The 20,859-nt window shown below is 38.6% G+C and overlaps 1 protein-coding gene across 2 annotated transcripts; it reads left to right on the forward strand.

The window, feature by feature from the left end:
- Positions 1–1,919: 1,919 nt before the first annotated feature.
- Positions 1,920–20,667, forward strand: klc3 (kinesin light chain 3). Of its 2 annotated transcripts, none has more exons than XM_078247003.1 (14): positions 1,920–2,139; positions 3,508–3,765; positions 5,414–5,479; positions 5,961–6,125; positions 7,120–7,195; positions 8,550–8,695; positions 9,359–9,441; positions 12,186–12,273; positions 12,599–12,700; positions 16,400–16,573; positions 16,977–17,076; positions 17,225–17,405; positions 17,793–17,859; positions 18,497–20,667. In XM_078247003.1, exons 2-14 carry the CDS (start codon positions 3,547–3,549, stop codon positions 18,578–18,580), a joined length of 1,551 nt encoding a protein of 516 aa, XP_078103129.1. In that variant the 5' UTR covers positions 1,920–2,139; positions 3,508–3,546; the 3' UTR covers positions 18,581–20,667. The 2 variants fall into 2 exon arrangements, with proteins under 2 accessions (XP_078103129.1, XP_078103130.1); XM_078247004.1 differs by having other exon boundaries at positions 3,508–3,756.
- Positions 20,668–20,859: the final 192 nt, after the last annotated feature.

Below are 20,859 nucleotides of genomic sequence, written 5' to 3' on the forward strand. Positions count from 1 at the left end.
TTTATTCTTTTTTTTTTATTCTTTATGTGACTATACTACAAATAAATAAATAAAATGTCAGCCTTAAGAGAGGAACAGAGAGGGATGGATGATTTCAAAATGAGAGTAATGAGCAATCACCTAGAAAGAGAGACATGGTTTCATTTAATTACAAGTACAGAATTGTTAAAGTAGAATCAAATATTTATGCATTATAGATACATCTAATAATTGGTAGTATCTGTTATCTATTGAGATATCTATTCAAGTCTTCTTGAAAGAAAGGTGACGTGATTTGTACATCCTAAAATGACAGTTTTTTTTACATGGAAAATGGTTCAAAATGTGAAAGAAACTATATATATATATATATATATATATATATATATATATATATATATATATAAGCCACAAACACAAACTGTCAAAGTAAACCGTTGATAATCTGTCATCATTAATGGTCTAGCCTAGAAATCTAGACGCACCCTAGCGGCAGCAAATGTCATTTGCAGCCAAGGATGCGGGTCTGGCTTGTCAGGCTATAATGATCTGTCAATATTAAACTGTCCTGCAGGCAGTTCATCTCTCCGACAGATAGGTGGCCTTGTCCCGGGCAGGACATCCCGGCCAGCCCATGGGCCAGCCCCAGTGGCGCGGTGTATGGTGGGAAATATGGGATCAGGTAAGCTCCTCAGATGCGTCAATGGATGCGCACATAACTGGACAAATGCAGGAAATCGTAAGACTTTGCCTTCAGAATAAAATCTCTGGGTTTTTATGCAGTTATAGGTGATACATGTTTGTGTTCTACTTAAATTAGACATAGCCTATATATCAGGTTATTGCAAAATATTTGAATATTTCATAATTTATTTGACTGTTTATGTAGTTGGAGTTGTTCGTCCCATATTGTTATTGTCATACTGTTGGAAAAACTCTTAACACATACAGTTGAACTTCAAATATTGAAGCTGAATGAAGATTATCTGATCCATTAGGTGTGCAGAACAACGAGTGAAACTTAAGCTGAAATAGGGTCACTAAACAGATTACCATATCAGAGTCAGGTTAAATTATTGCTTTTCTGTCAGTGTTGCCGTATTGCCAAATTACAAATGTGATTTCAGCTTGTGGTAAATAATCCATCTTGGCTCAACTTTTTTTTGGGGGGGTATCCTATTTATGTGTTTGTAAAACATATAGGACACAGATACTGACAGTAGTGGAAGAAGTATTCAGATCCTTTACTTAAGTAAAGGTAGAAATACTACACTGAAAAGTTTAAGTCTTGAATTAAAAACCTTACTTATGTGAAAGTATAAGTATTATCAGCAAAATGTACTTGAAGCATCAAAGTAAAGGTACTCATTGTGCAGTAAAGTGTTCCCTGTCAGTGTTTTCCTGTTATATCTGATGTTTCTGGATTAATATTCCTGCTGCATTAATGTGTATGTTGACTTTTACTGCTGTAGATGTTTAAGGTTGTGCTCTTAACTCATTTACTGTTGGGTAATCTACAGCAATGATTCATATTATATAATCATCATATGTTTTGTAGCGTCGCTGTCCTGTGAGAACCACATATCTCTAAAAAACAGCCCTGTTTTCAGCTTTGTGATGATGCATTTTCCATCTGATCTTAGAGGCTTTTTAAAGACTTTATTTAAGAAGTAGGAGCATTTTCTCAACACATAAAGGAACACTTCGTCCTTCAGTGTATCACAAACATTCAACATCAACACATCTGGAGATACATGGTTTTCACTGGACAGGAAGGGGATGAAAAACTGTCATCTGAAAAAGTAACTAAAGCTGTCAGACAAATGTACATTAACAAGTACAATATTTGCCTCTGATGTGCATTGATAAGACTTTTACTCTGAAGGGAAGAACCGGAAAATGGATGTGTTGTTATATTAGCTTGAATCTGTGATGACCTGATGACAGGAGGAGCTAAGAGCCGAGGAGGCATCAGGTGAATCATTAAACAGCTTCTAGTTTTAACCGTCCCATCTGTTCAGCAGTGTATAAACTGAAAGATACTGAGAGCGGAAATGTTCCGCTGTATATGACCGGTTTTGCTTCCCAAATAAAAGTAATAATAAGAGCTCAGAGGGAACAAAAAGACGAAACCACGCCGCCAGAGCCTGGATTTAGCAGGTAGGCTATAAATAACTTTTTGTTGATGTGAATATGAAATGAAGCCTGCGTGTTTGTCCGTGTGTTTACATCGTGTTTCAGAGCATAATTATCACCCACATGTATTGTACAGTGTAGCCGATTATGTGTTAACCAGAACATAAACAGAAATGTCACGTAATGTGACGCAGTCGTCACTACATCAGCAGAGAAACTTGTGTTGGGTTTAAATTAGCATAAAAATACATTACTTCTGAGCTGATATGTTGGTAAACTCACCCTGAGGCCTGTAGCGCCGCCCACAAACATATGTGTGTGTGTGTTTTCATATATTTTAATGTTTAATGTTATCCACATTTGTCTCAAAATATTGGAAAAGACACGAACGTTTGTTCATTTTTCTGTGATTTAAAAACCCCACGATAGATAGATAGATTCTATATTTTGTTTCTGTATGTCCGTTTTCCTAGTTGGATTGAGTGTATTGTTATTATTTTGACAATGTGGAGGTGGTTTACAGAATAAAACCAAACCAACAAAATAGTTTGCATTAGTAAACTGTCTGCATTGTATGTATTATGTACCCACTTCTCCTCTCAAACTCTCAGAAAAGAGGAAACTGAAAACCACCATATGTTTGTGTTTAGCAAAGTTGATGACGGATTGAATAAATCGAATAATTCACACACCGTCTATGCAGCTTCAGCCTGCAGAACGAGTAGGTGACTGCCAATCCACATCCAAACATCTTTTGTTTTGTCTTTATAAAGTCTTCAATGTTTGCCATTTACATTTATGAAATGACTCAGCACCAGAGTGGGACTGTGTTCAACAGCTGAGTTAAAGCCAAGTTGATACTAAAACAACAGAATACTGACTTTTAAATACTGCAGTGCCACAACTATTATCCTACTACAGCTGGTGAATATACCACTACCTCTACTGATACCACGAGCCCTGCTTTTACTGCTTCTACTAGGGATTGACCGATACTGGTTTTCAAGAAAATTAAGATTTTGGAATGTTACAAATTCCAACACAAAACTTTGTTTCAATGCTTTAAGCAATTATTCAATAAATTAGGAACTTTCAACATAATCCACAGTAAAAGAGAGTCAGATAGTGTTGTGGGCGGGACATTAAGTCAGACTCAGTGGTGAGTAAAACCGAAGCAGAGAGCTGTAGCTGAGCCAAAGTAGCGCACTTTCTAATTAATTAACTTTATCGGTTATCAAGCAAATAAAACACTGATACAGATAATCTGCAAACTGCCAAAAAACGGGCCGATAATCAGTCTATCCCTAGCTTCTACCTCTACTGTCCCTTTTACTACATCTATTACAATGACTTTTTCCATCATGTATGTGTTCCTCTTTGTGCTGTTCCCAGGTTAGTTGTTGTGAGAGGAGGAACCTCAGAGTTGGAGCCATGTTGTCGGCGGAGGAGATTCTGTGCAACACGCAGCAGGTGATCGCCGGTCTTGAGGCGCTGAAAGGAGAGAACCGCAGTCTGCTGGAGAACCTGCAGGAGGCGTTGGAGAGCCGGCCGGCGTTGGAAAGCGGCAGCGTGGAGCAGGAGAAGAGCGGCATCATCCGCCAATCACTGGAGAGGATAGAGCTGGGGCTGAGTGAGGCACAGGTGCGAATGGTAATATAGAATAGAGGCAAAGTCATTGATGTATTGTTTTAGGTAAATTAAAGCTGCAATATGCTCTGCACAGCGTTGTAGCGTGTGTCAGCTCATTGTTTTTGTTTTACTGCCCACAACTGTACTGTTTTGGATCACTCTCACCTCTCTCATAGCTGCGTTTTTGACCACAGCAGGCAATAGCCTGGTCCTACCTCTCGTACATTTCATTTGTACAGAGAGTCTTGCCACTCTCCATTGACAAGTGTTAACTTCCTTGAAGGCGGGTACTCTGTTGAAGTTTAAAACTATTGGATCTGCCCAGAGCCACTCTGGATCTGCCATAACCAATCGCTAACGTTTGGTCGTGACGTATGTCATGCGCATGTGCAACAAGAGGGGAGACCGACAACAACTATCGGCTTATATTTAGTATTAGCATCGCTAGCGTTAGCCTCAGCCAACTCCTTCACCACTAACGGAGCGAGCTGGAAAATCAAACTTTTCCCGAACCCCGTGGGGAGGAGGGCCACAACATCATGGCCACCAACACAACTCAGCAAAGATTGTTCTTGCTCAGGCTTTAACTTCTGGATATTCGGCAGCATTGCTGCCACAACAGACCGAATGGCTTCGCTCGCATCTTTCTAGTGCACGTCCTCAACGTCATCATTCTCAGCCACTCCCTCCGTTCGCTGATTGGACCGGTAAAGATTTGGCTGGAGAAAACCTGCGAATATACCGCAAACCCAGACGACATACTGAAAGAAAATGAAAATTGAGTGGAAGTATGTAGGCGGGCAAAGCCAGGCTAAGCAGGCAGCAGTTTTCAGGGGAAAAGCTCTAAAAACCCACTGTACTCTATCTGCTCAGCACCAAATACTAGATAGGCAATGTTAGCGACTAGCTGGCAAACATAGTGGAGCATTTAGCAGCTAAAGAGACAGATATTTCCCTTTGGAGTTGGTGAGACCAAAACAGAGCAACAAGGAGAGTGAATACTGTAGTGACATTTTTCCGGAAGGCTGAAACGACTCCTGATCAATGCTAACATTGCGAAGTTTCGTCTGGATGTGTAATAGGCAACTGTTATGAGGCAATTATATGTTTCCACTGCCCTCAAGTACAAAAAAAAATATTATTATTATTATATTGCTGGTGTAATTTGTTTTAATTATGTTATGTTCTTATTATTTCTTTGGGGCTTTTTTGTCTCAAAGTTTGTCCAAAATTAGAATCAAAATACAAATCTCACAAAATGCTTCGCAGCTGTCAGGAAAAATGCAGCTTAGGTACACAAAAAATAAAATGGGATGGACTAAAAGACCAACAGTTACTGTATAATATAAAACATACTACTAAAACATGCAATTAAGGGGCGTGTTCGAGTCCGGCCTGCGGCCCTTTGCTGCATGTCATCCCCATCTCTCCCACCTTTCCTATCTATCCACTGTCACTCTGAAATAAAGGGAAACATTTTTTTTTTTTGATTTTCCTTAAATAAATAATCTTTGGAGCCTTTTGGACTTCCACATACTTTTGTCCGGGAATGTGTTTTCCTAATGTTTTATGTTTGGTTTGATTATCAATTAAAGTTATAATTTTTGTTATATATCTGAGGCTTTGTTTTCAGCATACATCATGTTTCACTTGTCTCTCGTCCCTCCAGGTGATGATGGCGTTGTCGGCTCACCTGGGTTCACTGGAGGCAGAAAAACAGAAGCTGCGCGCTCAGGTGAGTTTCTGCAGACGGGAGGTTCTCTGACGTTGGTAAATCCTTCATTGTGTTTTTCTGACCCTAAAGAAATTATGATCACTCAAATGCTGCTCCTTCGTCCTCTTCTCCTCATAACCCATGCCTCATCTGGCCTTTTTCCTACGTCCTTTCACTCCTCTTTACCTCTGCCTCTTCCTTCATTTCCAACTACTCATTCCTCTGTTCCTCCTATCTCTCTGACCTCCATCTTTTCTGTTTTCCTTCATGTCATTTTATCTTTCTTCTCCTTGTTTCTTTTTTCCTTCCGCAACGAACCCTTTTCCTCCTCCTCCTTTTCCTTTCCCTCTCCACCCTCTTCCTTCATCTTCTTTCCTTTCCTCGTTACTTTCTTCTTTCTTTCCCTCCCCTACACCCTTTCTCCTCCCCCCTCCCCCTTTCTTTCTCTTTACCTCTCCCTACTTTATCACCTCCTCCGCTTTCTTCGTGCCCTCCTCCTCAGGTGCGTCGCCTTTGTCAGGAGAACCAGTGGTTGAGGGACGAGCTGGCAGGTGCTCAGCAGCGGCTGCAGGACAGGGAGCAGGAGGTGGTCACCCTGGAGGAGCAGAACAAACACCTGCAGTTCATGTCCTCCATACGCAAATACGACCTGGAGGAGCCACAGCTGGTGAGGAGACGACAAACTGCACACAAACACAAATATGTGTGTGTTGTGTGTTTCTTCAGGAAGACTACTTCCCCAGCCAACCAGGGCCGTGGTTACACTTGTCTTTTCAATGCTACTTTTGTGATTTCATGTGCCAGATCGGATCTCAGCTGTCACCACATATGTGTGTTCGCACTTGACACTTCAGTACAACCTGCCTGATCAGATAGTGATCGTATATTTCCACATGGATATATCGTTATTCCTGTCCAATAGGTTCATCCAAAATGGCACTTGGTTCAAGAGAGAGCCTTCTTCTTTTCTTTTTTGTCATTTATTTTGTAATGGTGGCAGGATATGTGCGAGACACACTTTGGGTGTATCCCAGGTTCTTAAACTGCATGTCTGGTTCCTCCACTTGCTTCCGTTCTTCGCGTCTTAGTCCGCCCCTCCGAGGAAGCATGGGAGAAACGCAAGGAAATCATGCGAGGAGAGAGGAAACGAAGAAATGTGTTTTTAGAGGGATGAAAGGTCCTTTCCTCTGAAGCGTCACATGAATTCGTCATCTGTATGGGCGGATTTAACAACGGCTTTCAGGTGCACGGCTTCCGGGAAGGCTGCACTGTGTATCCTCGCTCATAGCTCATCGGAGATCCTTCCTCGATGCTCGCTCCTTGCTCCTTGGGGCAGGAATAAGAGCTTTGAGATGGCCTTTACGAAGGAGGGCCAGAACAACTTCCGGTTCAACCGAGTAGCGAGGAGTTATCAAATAAGGGAAGCAAGATGCACGGTTTGTTGAGGAGAAGGCAGCGGAGACGAGTGGTTACCGCAGCTACCACAGTGCTACACGACAGCGGGTCTCAGCTGTGCTCCAGACCCGGTTTTTCTCCTCTTCCCTTTGCTCTCACTCTGGAGAGGAACTCCCGCGAAGCACACATTGAGAAATATTGACAATATGATAGAATAATGTATCTACAGTTCTATCTTGGCTGAGTGTGTTTGTTTCTCACTTCAGGATGACAAAGGCACGACTTCCACCAAAGAGTCTCTGGATGACCTCTTTCCTACCGAGGACGAGGAACAGTCACATGGTAAGATTATAATGTATCTCTACCAGTAATATGCAGAATGCTTTTCAATCATTCACAGCATAAATGTGACATTCTCATATTTGTCTAAGTGCAGGAAGGTCAACTATTAATGGGTTAGCATCATCACAAAGAATTTCCAATCACCTTGATTTTGTCAGGATGGTGTAAGAAGCCTCAAAAGCTCAGAAAATAAAACTCAAACTGACTGCATGGGTAGATCAGTCAGTCATGAGCTTCTTTCACACATGCACTGCAAACCTGAAATTATCTAGACATAATACGGAGCTGGATGTGTCGTACATTGTCAGGAGTTCATATGTGAAAACGGCTTTGATGAGCTCAACGTCACACATTATTTATGTGTAAATGTAGGATTTTACTAGAGGTGTGCAACAGTATTCGTTGTTCATAGATAAACTCAGTGCGACTGTATGCCACTGCTTATGATATTTTGAGTAACAACTCTTCACACACAGCTAAGACTTTTTAAGCTCTGATGTCAAATTTTTGTCACATGCCGTGATAATGAGTGTGCACATCGGGATCTTTTCAGAGTAAAACCTGATGGTAGAATTATTTTCTCATTCAGCTAACTTTGTTCTTTAAATGCAGGCAGATAATGTAATTGTTAATCTTGTCTGAAGTTCTCTTGTATAACAGCACTTTATTTTTCTGAAAACAATACAACATGAGTGGAGAGTCACATTGTCACATGACTGTAGACATGGCACTTTTGTAATGTAGCTACAAAGCAAGAGTTAATTTAAAGTATCAATCTCTGACAAAACTTTAAAGATCTTTTAGAAAAAACACTGTTAATTGATATTGATAATTGTACAATTATTTCAATTAATGGTTCTGATTTAATTAATGTACTTACATTAAAGGTGCAGTAGGTAAGACTTTCTAACTTTCTGTCATATTTGCTGAAACTGACCCTATGTTCGAGTAGAACTACATGAAGCAGGTCATTTAAAAAAATAATCCGGCTCCTCTGGCACCACCTACAGCCTGTAGTGCAATTTGCAAAAATCCACCGATCCCTGTTCAGATGCACCAATCAGGGCCAGGGGGGGTGTCTAACTGCGTGTCAATCACTGCTCATGCACACGCATTCATTCTCCCTTGTGGAGGGAGGGGCTTAGGAGACTGTTTTGGGCTTCAGCAGAAAGGGGGGAGGGACTGAGAAGTTGTTGATGATCACATTTTTTGGCTAAGTCCTGGATCTTCCCAATCCTACCTACAGCACCTTTTAATGGAATGTGACTCAAACTTGTAATTGATTGCTTACATTAAGTCCAGGCTTGTATCAAATCTTGCATTTCTTTGCGTTTGTCTGCTTATTGCTGTTCAGTGTCCCAGCCTCACCACAGCAGTGCAGCAGCCGCAGCCCAGCAGGGCGGCTACGAGATTCCCGCCCGCCTTCGAACACTCCACAACCTGGTCATCCAGTACGCATCCCAGGGTCGATATGAGGTCGCTGTGCCACTCTGCAAACAGGTGAGAGGGGCGTTTACCTTGAACTGGTCCTCTGTATAGTATCCTGTAACTTGCAGAAACAGAACTGAGGCCTGCAACAGCTCTGGCTCCTTCCCTGCCAGCTTGGTATGTCACTTAAATGGCCCATTTGTGTGATATCCTGTTGTCCAATGTAGCACAAGTAGACTTTCACATTCATTGTTTTCCATCAGATTGTTTAGATATTGACATTTACAACCGCGCTTGATACCAGAAAGACAAGAGACGGAGCGACTGTGCTTTATTGTTACACAAACTCCTAGGACGTTAAGTGCTTGTGATTTGGTTTTTTACCCTAATAGTTTTTTAAAACTTTCTTGTGGCAGCGATAGAGGCAGTGAGGTTTACTGTACGGGACTCTGACACCGCCTCAAAACTGACTGACAAGTCTGATCGGCAGTTATACGATTGCCACCACAGGGTGACGTTGGGTTGTGTTTCTCTAAGAAAGAAGAAGAAAGACCTGTGTTTTGGCCGGAATGTCAAACATCACAGCAGTGTTTGTGAATGTACACCTAGGCCCAAATTGAAATTGAATCACTCTCAGAGAACAGTTTGCCCTGGGGGAACCCCTACCAAGATCAGAAATGAATAGGTGAATGCAGTTTTTCAAAAATGTAAATCATTATTTTAATGTCTCAACAGGCTTTGGAAGACCTGGAGAAGTCCTCAGGCCACACCCACCCAGATGTAGCCACCATGCTGAATATACTGGCACTGGTATACAGGTGAGACACAAACAAATTGATAATGCTCTCTACTTATGTCCACCCTGTTGTTACCCTCTGAGACAGGTGTCCTAACATTAGGAGTCAATTCATTATTATCTAAATGCACATTTTTCCATCTTTGTGAAAGGCAGAGGAGACAGGTCTCGTATTGATGACCTTATTTAGCAAATTAATTCTTACAACTTTGGTTGTTAGGAGCTCTGATATATGTCTCTACTTTTTGTTTACATTGCTGTAATATAAATAATGTATTGTATAACATTATTCTGCTACAGAACTGTGCAAACGTTTTAGGCAGGTATGAAAAAATGCTGTAAACTAAGAATGCTTTCAAAAATTTAAGTGTTAATAGTTTATTTTCATCAATTAACAAAATGCAGTGAATGAACAGAAATCTAAATCAAATCAATATTTGGTGTGACCACCCTTTTCCTTCAAGACAGCATCAATTCTTCTAGGTACACTTGCACAAAGTCTTTGAAGGAACTCGGCAGGTAGGTTATTCCAAACATCTTGGAGAACTAACCACAGATCTTCTGTGGATATGGGCTTCCTCAAATCCTTCTGTCTCTTCATGTTATCCCAGACAGACTCGATGATGCTGAGATCGGGGCTCTACGGGGGCCATGCCATCACTTCCAGGACTTCTTGTTCTTCTTTACACTGAAGATAGTTCTTAATGACCTTGGCTGTATGTTTGGGGTCGTCCTGCTGCAGAATAAATTTGGGGCCAATCATACGCCTCCCTGATGGTATTGCATGATGGATAAATATCTGCCTGTATTTCTCAGCATTGAGGACACCATTAAAGGGGTGGTTCAGAATTTTGGACATAGGACCTCATTTCTAAGTTAGCCAGTGTGTTATTTATCAGTGGAGACCATTTTCAACACTTTTCATCCAGTCCTTCCAGTTGCAGAGTTCGCTGGTGCTAGGCTAGCACAAGTCAACAGTATCTGCTAGCCTGCCACTAAAAACAGTCTTACCCACTCCACAGTACACCCAAGGCAAATAAATTATAACGTCAGACCATCGATGTAAATGTCTGTGTTGATAGAATAATGTTAGAAATAAAACTACCCTTGCATCTCAGTGATCACTTTCCATTTTGAGGGACTAGTTTCTCATCAGCGGCGGAATTTTACTTTCCCCCGGTTAGTCGTACTGCGCCGAAAAGTAAACAGAGAAGCGCGCTCCAGTCGGGACACCTAGTAGTAGCCTAGTACATTGGTATTGAAGCATTGGATTGGAAACTAAGGACTAGACAACATGGTGATTCAGTGTGCATTTAGAAATTGTAAAAATAAACCAAACAGATGGGCACCACAAAGTTTCCACAAATTTCTATTGGGAGATCCACTCTTGGTAGATACCTGGCTGGGGCCGCTAAGTAAGGGAATTGCTGACTGAATATCATGTAAGCTCGGACAGTTTACATGCAAATTGCAGCGCCAGGTAAATAAACTTGTGTGATTGTCATGGAAACTTGCTTTCTCAGTAGCCTAGGTAATATCACTCCGCTGCTGCTGTAGCCTATGCTACCAACTACAGGGAACAAAGTATAACTATTGCAATGCGATGCAAGGGTAGTTTTATTTCTAACATTATTCTATCAACAGACATTTACATCGATAGTCTGGCGTTACAAATTATTTGCCTCGGGTGTACTGTGGAGTGGGTAAGACTGTTTAGTGGCAGGCTAGCAGATACTGTTGACTTGCGCTAGCCTAGCACCAGCGAACTCTGCAACTGTAAGGACTGGATGAAAAGTGTTGAAAACTGTCTCCACTGATAAATAACACACTGGCTAAATTGGAAATGAGGTCCTATGTCCAAAATTCTGAACCACCCCTTTAATCCTGACCAAATATCCAACTCCATTTGCAGAAATGCAGCCCCAAACTTGCAAGGAACCTCCACCATGCTTCACTGTTGCCTGCAGACACTCATTATTGTACTGCTCTACAGCCCTTCAGCGAACAACCTGCCTTATGCTACAGCCAAATATTTCAAATTTAGACTCATCAGTACTATTTTTCTGCACCCCAGTTCCTATGTTTTCGTGCATAGTTGAGTCGCTTGGCCTTGTTTCTATGTCGGAGGTATGGCTTTTTGGCTGCAACTCTTCCATGAAGACCACTTCTGGCCAGACTTCTCCGGACAGTAGATGGGTGTACCTGGGTCCCACTGGTTTCTGCCAGTTCTGAGCTGATGGCACTGCTTGACATCTTCCGATTTCGAAGGGAAATAAGCTTGATGTGTTTTTCATCTGCTGCACTAAGTTTCCTTGGCCGACCACTGCGTCTATGATCCTCAACGTTCCCTGACTTTTTGCAAGTGTACCTATAAGAATTGATGCTGGTTTGAAGGCAAAGGGTAATAACACCAAATATTGATGTGATTTTAGATGTTTTTTTTGGTTGCTCACTTTGCATTTTGTAAATTGATAAAAAGCATTCTTAGTTTACAGCATTTTTTCCACACCTGCCTAAGACTTTTGCACAGTACTGTACTTATGTCAGCTTTTTCATCAGCACCATTACTACAAACATATTGTTTACACCTTTCATAATATTAAAGCTCTTTACAGAATAAAATAAGCAGAAATTATATAATATTCAACAAAACAATGTTCCTGCACTAAGAACAAGGAACTTTATTTACCCAAACCAAACAAAAGTGAATTTATATAAAATATTTGATCTGAGGTGGCAAACAGTGCAACATTTTATTCTCTACAGAGACCAGAACAAATATAAAGAAGCAGCCAACCTGCTGAACGACGCGTTGGCGATCAGAGAGAAAACTCTTGGAGTGGACCATCCGGCTGTAAGTTAGCCTCCTTTAATAAACCAGCTGCTTTCTAATGAGACGGTTTAATTATCACTGACACATACTGAATCCAACCTGGTTGTCTGTCAGTTTCTTTTCTTCTCTATTTCACTTGATTTTCACCATTTAGTTTTATCACTGTGTAAGTAAAAAAATAAAACATAAAACCTTTATTTGGCAGCAATGTTTAGTCTCTTGGGAACTTTTCTATATTACCCCAAAATATTTACATTGTTCCAATTTAAGGTTTTTAGTGTAGTTTAGATCAGACATACTGAGTTGGTATGAAATGTACATTGTCTGTTTTTGTGTGTTTGTGCAGGTGGCAGCAACGCTCAACAACCTGGCAGTGCTTTATGGGAAAAGAGGAAAATACAAGGAAGCCGAGCCACTGTGTAAAAGAGCTCTGGAGATCAGAGAGAAAGTGAGAGAACGCACATTTGTATTTTATACTGCAGTTATGAGGTCCCTCCGAATTCTTACAATTCCTAATAATTGTAATAAACTTGACTATGTACTATGATTTTTTTCTATAACTTTTTATGACTTTTTCAACATGCTATACAGTATACTATGATTTCTTATGACATTTTTACCACACAATATACTATGACTTTTTTTTTTTTTCGTCATACTATACTACGACTTTTTGAAGAAGAAATGCCTTTAATAATCCCAAATTCACATTTTTCACCATGTTAGTACAGTTGCACACATTACACAGGGGCCAACATACATCTATGATCTTTTTCCGACATACTATACTATGACTTTCTATGACATACTATACTATGACTTTTTTGACCTACTTTTTTTGACATACTATACTATGACTTCTTTTCAACATACTATACTATGACTTTTTGACTTTTTTGACATACTATGACTTTTTCCTACATACTATACTATGACCTTTTTATGACTTTTTTTGACATACTAACTATACTATGCCTTTTTATGACATACCATATACTATAGACTTTTTTGACACATTTTGTATGACTTTTTTCGACATACTATAACCTTTTTTTGACTTTCAACATACTATACTACAACTTTTTTTCGACATGCTATACAATGACTTTTTTTTGACATACTATACGATTTTTTTGCGACATACTATTCTATGACTTTTTATTCAACATTATACTATGACCTTTTTTGACATACTATACTATGACTTTTTATTCAACATACTAAACTATGACTTTTTATGACTTTTTTCCGACATACTATACAATGACTTTTTTGCGACATACTATACTATGACTTTTTATTCAACATACTATACTATGACTATATATACTATTACTATTTTTAAAATTTATTTTAAAGATTATTTTGGGGGCTTTTCCGCCTTTAATGGACAGGACTGGTGAGAAAGGGGAGAGAGAGGGGGAAGACATGCAGGAAGTTGTCACAGGTCGGAGTCAAACCCTGGACCTCTCGAGGCATAAACCTCTAAATATATGTGCACCTGCTCTACCCGCTGAACCAACCCGGCCACTTTTTATGACTTTTTTTCAACACACTATACTGTGACCTTTTTTTGACATTTTTTGACATACTATGCCTTTTTTTTGACACACTATACTATTACTTTTTTTGACATACTATACTATGAATTTTTTATGACTTTTTTTCGACACACTGCTATGACTTTTTTTCAACATACTATACTATGACTTTTTATCGACATACTATCCAATGACTTTTTTTTACATGTATACTATATTTTTTTTGACACACTATACTATTACTTTTTTTTGACATACTATACTATGAATTTTTATGACTTTTTTGCGACATACTATACTATGACCTTTTTTTGACATACTAGGCTATGACTTTTTATTCAACGTACTATACTATGATCTTTTTTTGACTTTTTCGACATACTATGAGTTTTTATAACTTTTTTCGACATACTATGCTATGAACTTTTTTTGACTATTTCAACATACTATACTATGATTTTTTTTTGACATACTATATTTTGACATTTTTGACTTACTATACTATGACTTTTTTATTACTTTTTTCGATCGAACTATACCATGATTTTTTTTTCGACACACTATACTATGACTTTTTCGACATACTATGACCTTTTTTGTATGACATGTGTACAAGCGGCAGAAATGGTTTTTTTTTCAGGAGGGTGGCTCCCTTAGAGATAGGGTGAGAAGCTTAGTCATCGGTGAGGAACTCGGAGTAGAGCCACTGCTCCTTTGCGTCGAAAGGAGCAAGTTGAGGTGGTTTGGGCATCTGGTAAGGATGCACGTCCAGCTGGGAGGAGGCCCGGAGGAAGTCCCTGGACTGGTTGGAACGATTATAAAAAATCTTGAGATAGACAGATTTTTACTTTTTGACATACTATGATTTTTTTTCCTACATACTATACTATGACCTTTTGGACATACTTTACTATGACTTTTTGAAGAAGAAATGTATTTATCTTGCCGGGGGAAGTTCACATTTTTTACCAAGTTAGTAAAGTGAAGTTGCAAACATTACACAGGCGCTTGAAATCCACGTTCCGTACTTTGGTCCATACTGGGACTTGAACTGCGACCCTCGGGTTTCCAACCCAACTCCCTACTGGCTGAGCTTCTGCCACCCACACTGTTTTTTCTCACTGACTTATGACTTTTCATCGACACACTATACTATGACTTTTTTTCCCACATACTTTTTTGGACACACTATACAATTACCTTTTTTTGCATAATTTGTCTTTTTTTCGACAATTACTTTTTGATGAAGAAATTCATTTATCGCATGAGGGAAAGTTTACGTTCAGTATTTTGATCCATGCTGGGACTTGAACTGGTGACCCTCTGGTTCCCAACCCAACTCCCTATGGGCTGAGCTATTGCCACACACACTGTTTTAATGTAAATATACACATATTTTTGACATACTATACTATGACTTTTACAATGACTACGATCTTTTTTGGCATACTATATACTATGACTTTTTTTGGACACACTATACAATGACTTTTTATTCAACATACTATACTATGACTTATCATGACTTTTTTTCCGACATACTATAACTTTTTTAGACGTACTTTACTATGACCCTTTTTATTATTATTATTATACACGATTATATTTGGGGCTTTTTCCGCCTTTTTAATTTTTGACAGGACAGCTAGGTGAGAAAGGGGAGAATACACGCAGGAACTCGTTTCAGGTTTTTTGACATACTATACTATGACCTTTTTTTCGACATAATTATGTCGAAACATATGTCTTTTTGATGAAGAAAGAAGGGGAAGTTCACATTTTTCACGAAGTTAGTAAAGTTGCAAACATTACACAGGGGCCTGAAATCCACGTTTGGTATTTTGATCCGTACTGGGACTTGAACTGGTGACCCTCCAACTTCCCGACCCAACTCCCTACTGGCTGAGCTATTGCCACCCACACTGTTTTTCAAACTTTTTCCGACATACTATAACTTTTTTTGGACATACTATACTATAAATTTTTATGACTTTTTTTTTTACTTTTGTATTACCTGATTTTATGTATTTTTTCGACATGCTTTACTAAGACCTTTTATGACTTTGTTTTGACATACTATTCTATGACTTTTTTTTAAAACTTTTTTGACATACTATACTATGACTTTTTATTACTTTTTAATGACCTTTCTTTTTTCGACATACTATTGTATGCCTTTTTTTTAAATTTCTTTTGGACACACTATACTATGACTATTTTTCGACATACTATACTATGACTTTTCATGACTTTTTTCGACATACTATACTATGACTTTTTTGACATACTGTATGTAATCTTTTTTTTAAAACTACTATGACTATTTTTCGACATACTATACTATGACTTTTCATGACTTTTTTCGACATACTATACTATGACTTTTTTTTAATATACTTTAAGATTTATTTATTCATTAGGACAATGTACATTAATAAATATTTGTAAATGCATCGTTAGCCAGTCGACTAATTTGCATAAATGCATGTCTTTACGGTGGGAGGAAACCGGAGCACCTGGAGGAAACCCACGCAAACTAACTTTTTATGATGTTTTTACAACATACTACACTATGACTTGTAATTTGTGTCTGAACGCTCCTTCAGGTTCTGGGTGCAGACCACCCAGATGTGGCCAAGCAGCTGAACAACCTGGCTCTGCTGTGTCAGAACCAGGGGAAGTACCAGGAGGTGGAGCAGTATTACGAACGCGCTCTGCACATCTACCAGAGCAAACTGGGACCAGACGACGCCAACGTGGCCAAGACCAAGAACAACCTGGTGAGAGGGAACCTTGATGTATGAATTTTGTTAAAATGTGAATTCTGCTTAAAGATTAGTCAAGATTTTCAATTCACAAAGGTGATGACCAATTTAAAAATAAATGATTACATTACATTCATTTTTATCCAATAAGCGCACTCAACCATGTGGGTACAACACCAAAAGTGGAAGAATCAAGCAAGTCAGCTTCATCAAATATCAATATGAAATACATCAAGTTATCAACTGCTTCCAGTACATTTCTTTTATATATACATTATAAATTATTCAAATGTTACTTTTGTGCAAAATAAAGTCTAAATGCTGCTAATGAAACTACATCATTTAAAAAAACATTTGTCACTTTCTCTCTCAAACCTTTTTCTGTAACCTACTTTTCCATTTCTTTGTTCTTTCTCAGGCATCGTGCTATCTAAAGCAGGGGAAATACAGACAAGCTGAAGCTCTTTACAAAGAGATCCTGACCAGAGCACATGAAAAGGAGTTTGGATCTGTAGAAGGTACATTGTTTTGAAGTTTTATATTAGCGTTTATAATATACTTAATGCATGGTTTAGGAGACAAGAACACCAACACAGAGAGCTTTTTTTTTGCATACTGTATGTATATACACTGATTTCTTTGTCATTCTGTCTGTGGGTCCTCCAGGCGATGGCCGTCCCAGCTGGTCCGGTGGCGAGGACGGCGGCTCCGGACAGGACGGACTCAGTAACCTGAAGCGCAGCGGCTCCTTCACCAAACTCAGAGAGTCGATACGCAGAAGCAGCGAGAAACTGGTCCGCAAGCTTAAAGGAGTTGGACTGGAGGAAACGACCCCGAGGAATGCTGGGTAACATAATATTTTTGCCCATATTTTTCTCTGACTTTGCTACAGAAGTTTGCTGGTTCAAGTTAAATGAACATCCTGTTCAATAATTTTACAAACACAAATAATGCAAAAAGAAAAAAGCTTTTTTGTTTTCAAATAGTGGATATCTAATGTTTGAGAGAAATTCTTTCATATTTTATTTTATATTTAAATTAAGACCTCTGTCTAGAAGCCTCTAAATTGCCTTTCGTTCTCTTGATATGATATCTCCATTTTTCAGTCCTGTTAACCAGTGTTGGCGGCAGTACATTTTCCCAAAAAGTTATTCCAAATCAGTAAAACTAAGCTTGTAGAAGTTTTATGTGTGTAAATATTAAGAGTAATTATGATATTTTGTCCTGTTTTCAGAATGAAGAGGGCGAACTCTCTGAATGTGTTGAATGTTGGAGCTAGAGAGAGTCAGGACGGCGCCCAGGTGAGCAGACTGTTGGGGATCAATGATTCAATGGGCTTTATCAACATAACATATGTTGTCTTAGTTTGTGATAACTCATTGGTCCACTGTATTAATGCAACATAATTCAGATAGTTGGGATGGGAACAAAGCACGAGAGCACGAACTGAGTGACTACACAGAGACGAGGTTTATTACAAAGAGTAATACACGAGGACACTTGAAGTTCATATTTGGCTACTACATATTGAATCTTTATGGTTATTTATAAGTATGTTATGGCACAATTAAAGAAACAGGAGCTCAATAATCCACTGCATGTACTTTTATTGCAAGTATTCGACCAATAAACTTTAATAAAAGGTAATATATGAAACTTCAGGGGGGTGATGTCATGTAGGAGCTCCCTCTTAAGAAATACCCAGTATGGCATGTGCAATAGAGACCAGGTACCAGATGTATAAATGATGGTTGGGCACGAAAACACAAGGTCATAGTATAGTATGTAACAAAAGAATTCATAAAAAGCATAGTATAGTAAGTATGTCGAAAAAAGTGATTAAAAAGTCATGGTTTGTCTAAAAGGAACTTCATAAAATGTCACAGAAATTAGTAACACGTGAACATCCATCATGTGCGTTTTTGTTTTGTTCCTCAGTCGAGCCGTTTGACAGATGTTCGAGGCCTGAGCTCCAGCACGCAGAGCCTGACAAGACGAGGTTCACTCGGTGGTACCAGCTAACACACACACACACACACACACACACACACACACACGAGAACCGGAAGTATCACTCGCGTCAGATGTTCTACACCAAAGTGGATTCCCCACTTTCAGTCCCCTCAAGAAAAACGGAGATAGTTGTCACTACTGGAGACAAAAAATCTAATTTGCAAATGTGTTATATATCCATTATTTAAAGAAGTAATAACAAGTTAGTTTTATTTGCCATTAAGGAAATTTTACTGCCAGCTTAATAATATCACACGTTTGCCTCCGGTAATGACAGGTTTCTCCAAAAAGTGATTAAAACGGTGTAGTAACATACCGCCTACACCTTGACATATCTACATTGCACTATAACCTTTCCTTCCTGTTCACTTGAAATTTTAAAAACACTGGTTATAGATTAGAAACAAACTCAGTTTCCTGATTTTAAAGTTAACTCTTAACTTAAAAATGTAAGACAAAAAAAACATTTTAGACTACTTAAAATAACACTAGCCTTTACACTGTAAGAAAACTTCACTTTCAAGGTTTTTACATTTCTATATTTAAACCAGACCATGTCTTTTAATCTTTAATACAGTACGTTGTTTCCTAATGCTAGTGTGCCCTTTTAGGTACATTTCTATTAACACTGGGGGAAAAAGTTGCGTTATTTATGTTTAAGATGTTTTAAAGATATACAGACAGACATTATAGATTGTTGAGAAGCACAGGGATGTAAAGTTATTTGCACAAAGATCAAAACATGATGTCAAAATTTTACATTTGGTTCACGAGTAAGTGAAGCTATCAAGTTTGACTGTTGAAGTTATTTAAATGTGTTTTGCCTTTAAAATGCGCAGGTCATTCTAATCATAACAAGATAAATGTTTACTTTCAGTCCAGTTTTGTCATTCCACATTATGAGAATAAGGACCAACTTTTTTTTTTTTTACTTAAATATAAACAGCTGGACAAAACGAATGCACATATCTGAATTTAAAGATGGTACTGCTAAAAGTTTGGTATTTTTGCACATTGTCAGTTAATATATTCTTGAGCAATCAAACTGTGGTAAATCAATCAATACTTGAATGTTAACATCCCTAAAGTACACATTTCAATATTCAGCAATTATGTATTTGTTGCATTGAAACAACACAACAGGAGTTAAGTTAAGTAACCCACCGCCGCACAACCCTGCAGTGAATCGCCGGATCGTTTTCTTTGGTCTGAACGCTCCCTTCGTTCAAAATGTTTCAGCAAGAAAGCTTACACAAGCCAAAAAGACACTATCTGCCCAGAGCCAAAAGCAGACATACAACGCTAGTGGCTAAACTGTGGAGACAGCCGAAACATCTAGCAGCTAGAGTGCAGTCTATCTGCCCCAGAGAGGTAAATGTAGCTTACTGTAGCATGGCTTTAGATCAATTTTGAGGCACAGGTAGCCTACTTAAGTAGGTCTATTTCGTCTATGCTTATTCACTGAAATGCCTGAAATCCACAACTTACTGCAACTCACTACTATAACTAGACCACTTGCTTTTAATGACGCATAGATTTCTTTGTGCTCTTTTTAATTTGTTATAGCAAGAATCACTTGAATTAGTTACCTAAAATTCAAATTGGAGATTTGGTGACAACTACAACGCTGCGTGAACAAAACATCCATAGCTTCTTCCTTTTTATGTTTAACCTTCAATAACTATAACTTTAAACATTCACTTAATCCTCAGAATTTTTTACAGCAAGATACGGACGCAAATAAATGAGAGCTGCTAGGAAATCTTGGCTTCCTGAAAATGACGTTACCACCTGTTCATAATGGATTTCATTCCACAAAACTCCACTTCCATTTATTTTTCTTTCAAACGTAATAATGTAAATCCTCTTTCCCCATGATGGAGAACTACTGATGTACATTTGCTGTGAGAGAAGTTGTCACTGCTGTTCGATAAGGGCTGACTTAGTCTGTTAACAAATCACTTGTAAGAATGTTACATATAAAATGGGATGTGGACTATATACACATCTCCTGATGCTGTTTATTCTGGAAAATATGAATGTTTGTATTTTATATTTGCAAACTTGAGCTGAAATAAATTACAATAACATTAAAACTTGATTGTTTTATATTGTCAGATTGTGTGGTTTCCATGGAAATATTGCTTTGTGTTTTATGTCTTTTAGGGTTTGACAAGTATATTTTTTTTTAATTTAAGGGCTTTCATTTTCTGCTTGAATAGTTACTGTGTTTGCCCTAGACAACATGTTCTGATGAAGATTAAACCACTTTCCTAAGAAGAAAAACA

The sequence above is a fragment of the Sander vitreus genome, chromosome 3 (assembly GCF_031162955.1).
Source record: "Sander vitreus isolate 19-12246 chromosome 3, sanVit1, whole genome shotgun sequence".
In the NCBI taxonomy this organism is placed as follows: domain Eukaryota; kingdom Metazoa; phylum Chordata; class Actinopteri; order Perciformes; family Percidae; genus Sander; species Sander vitreus.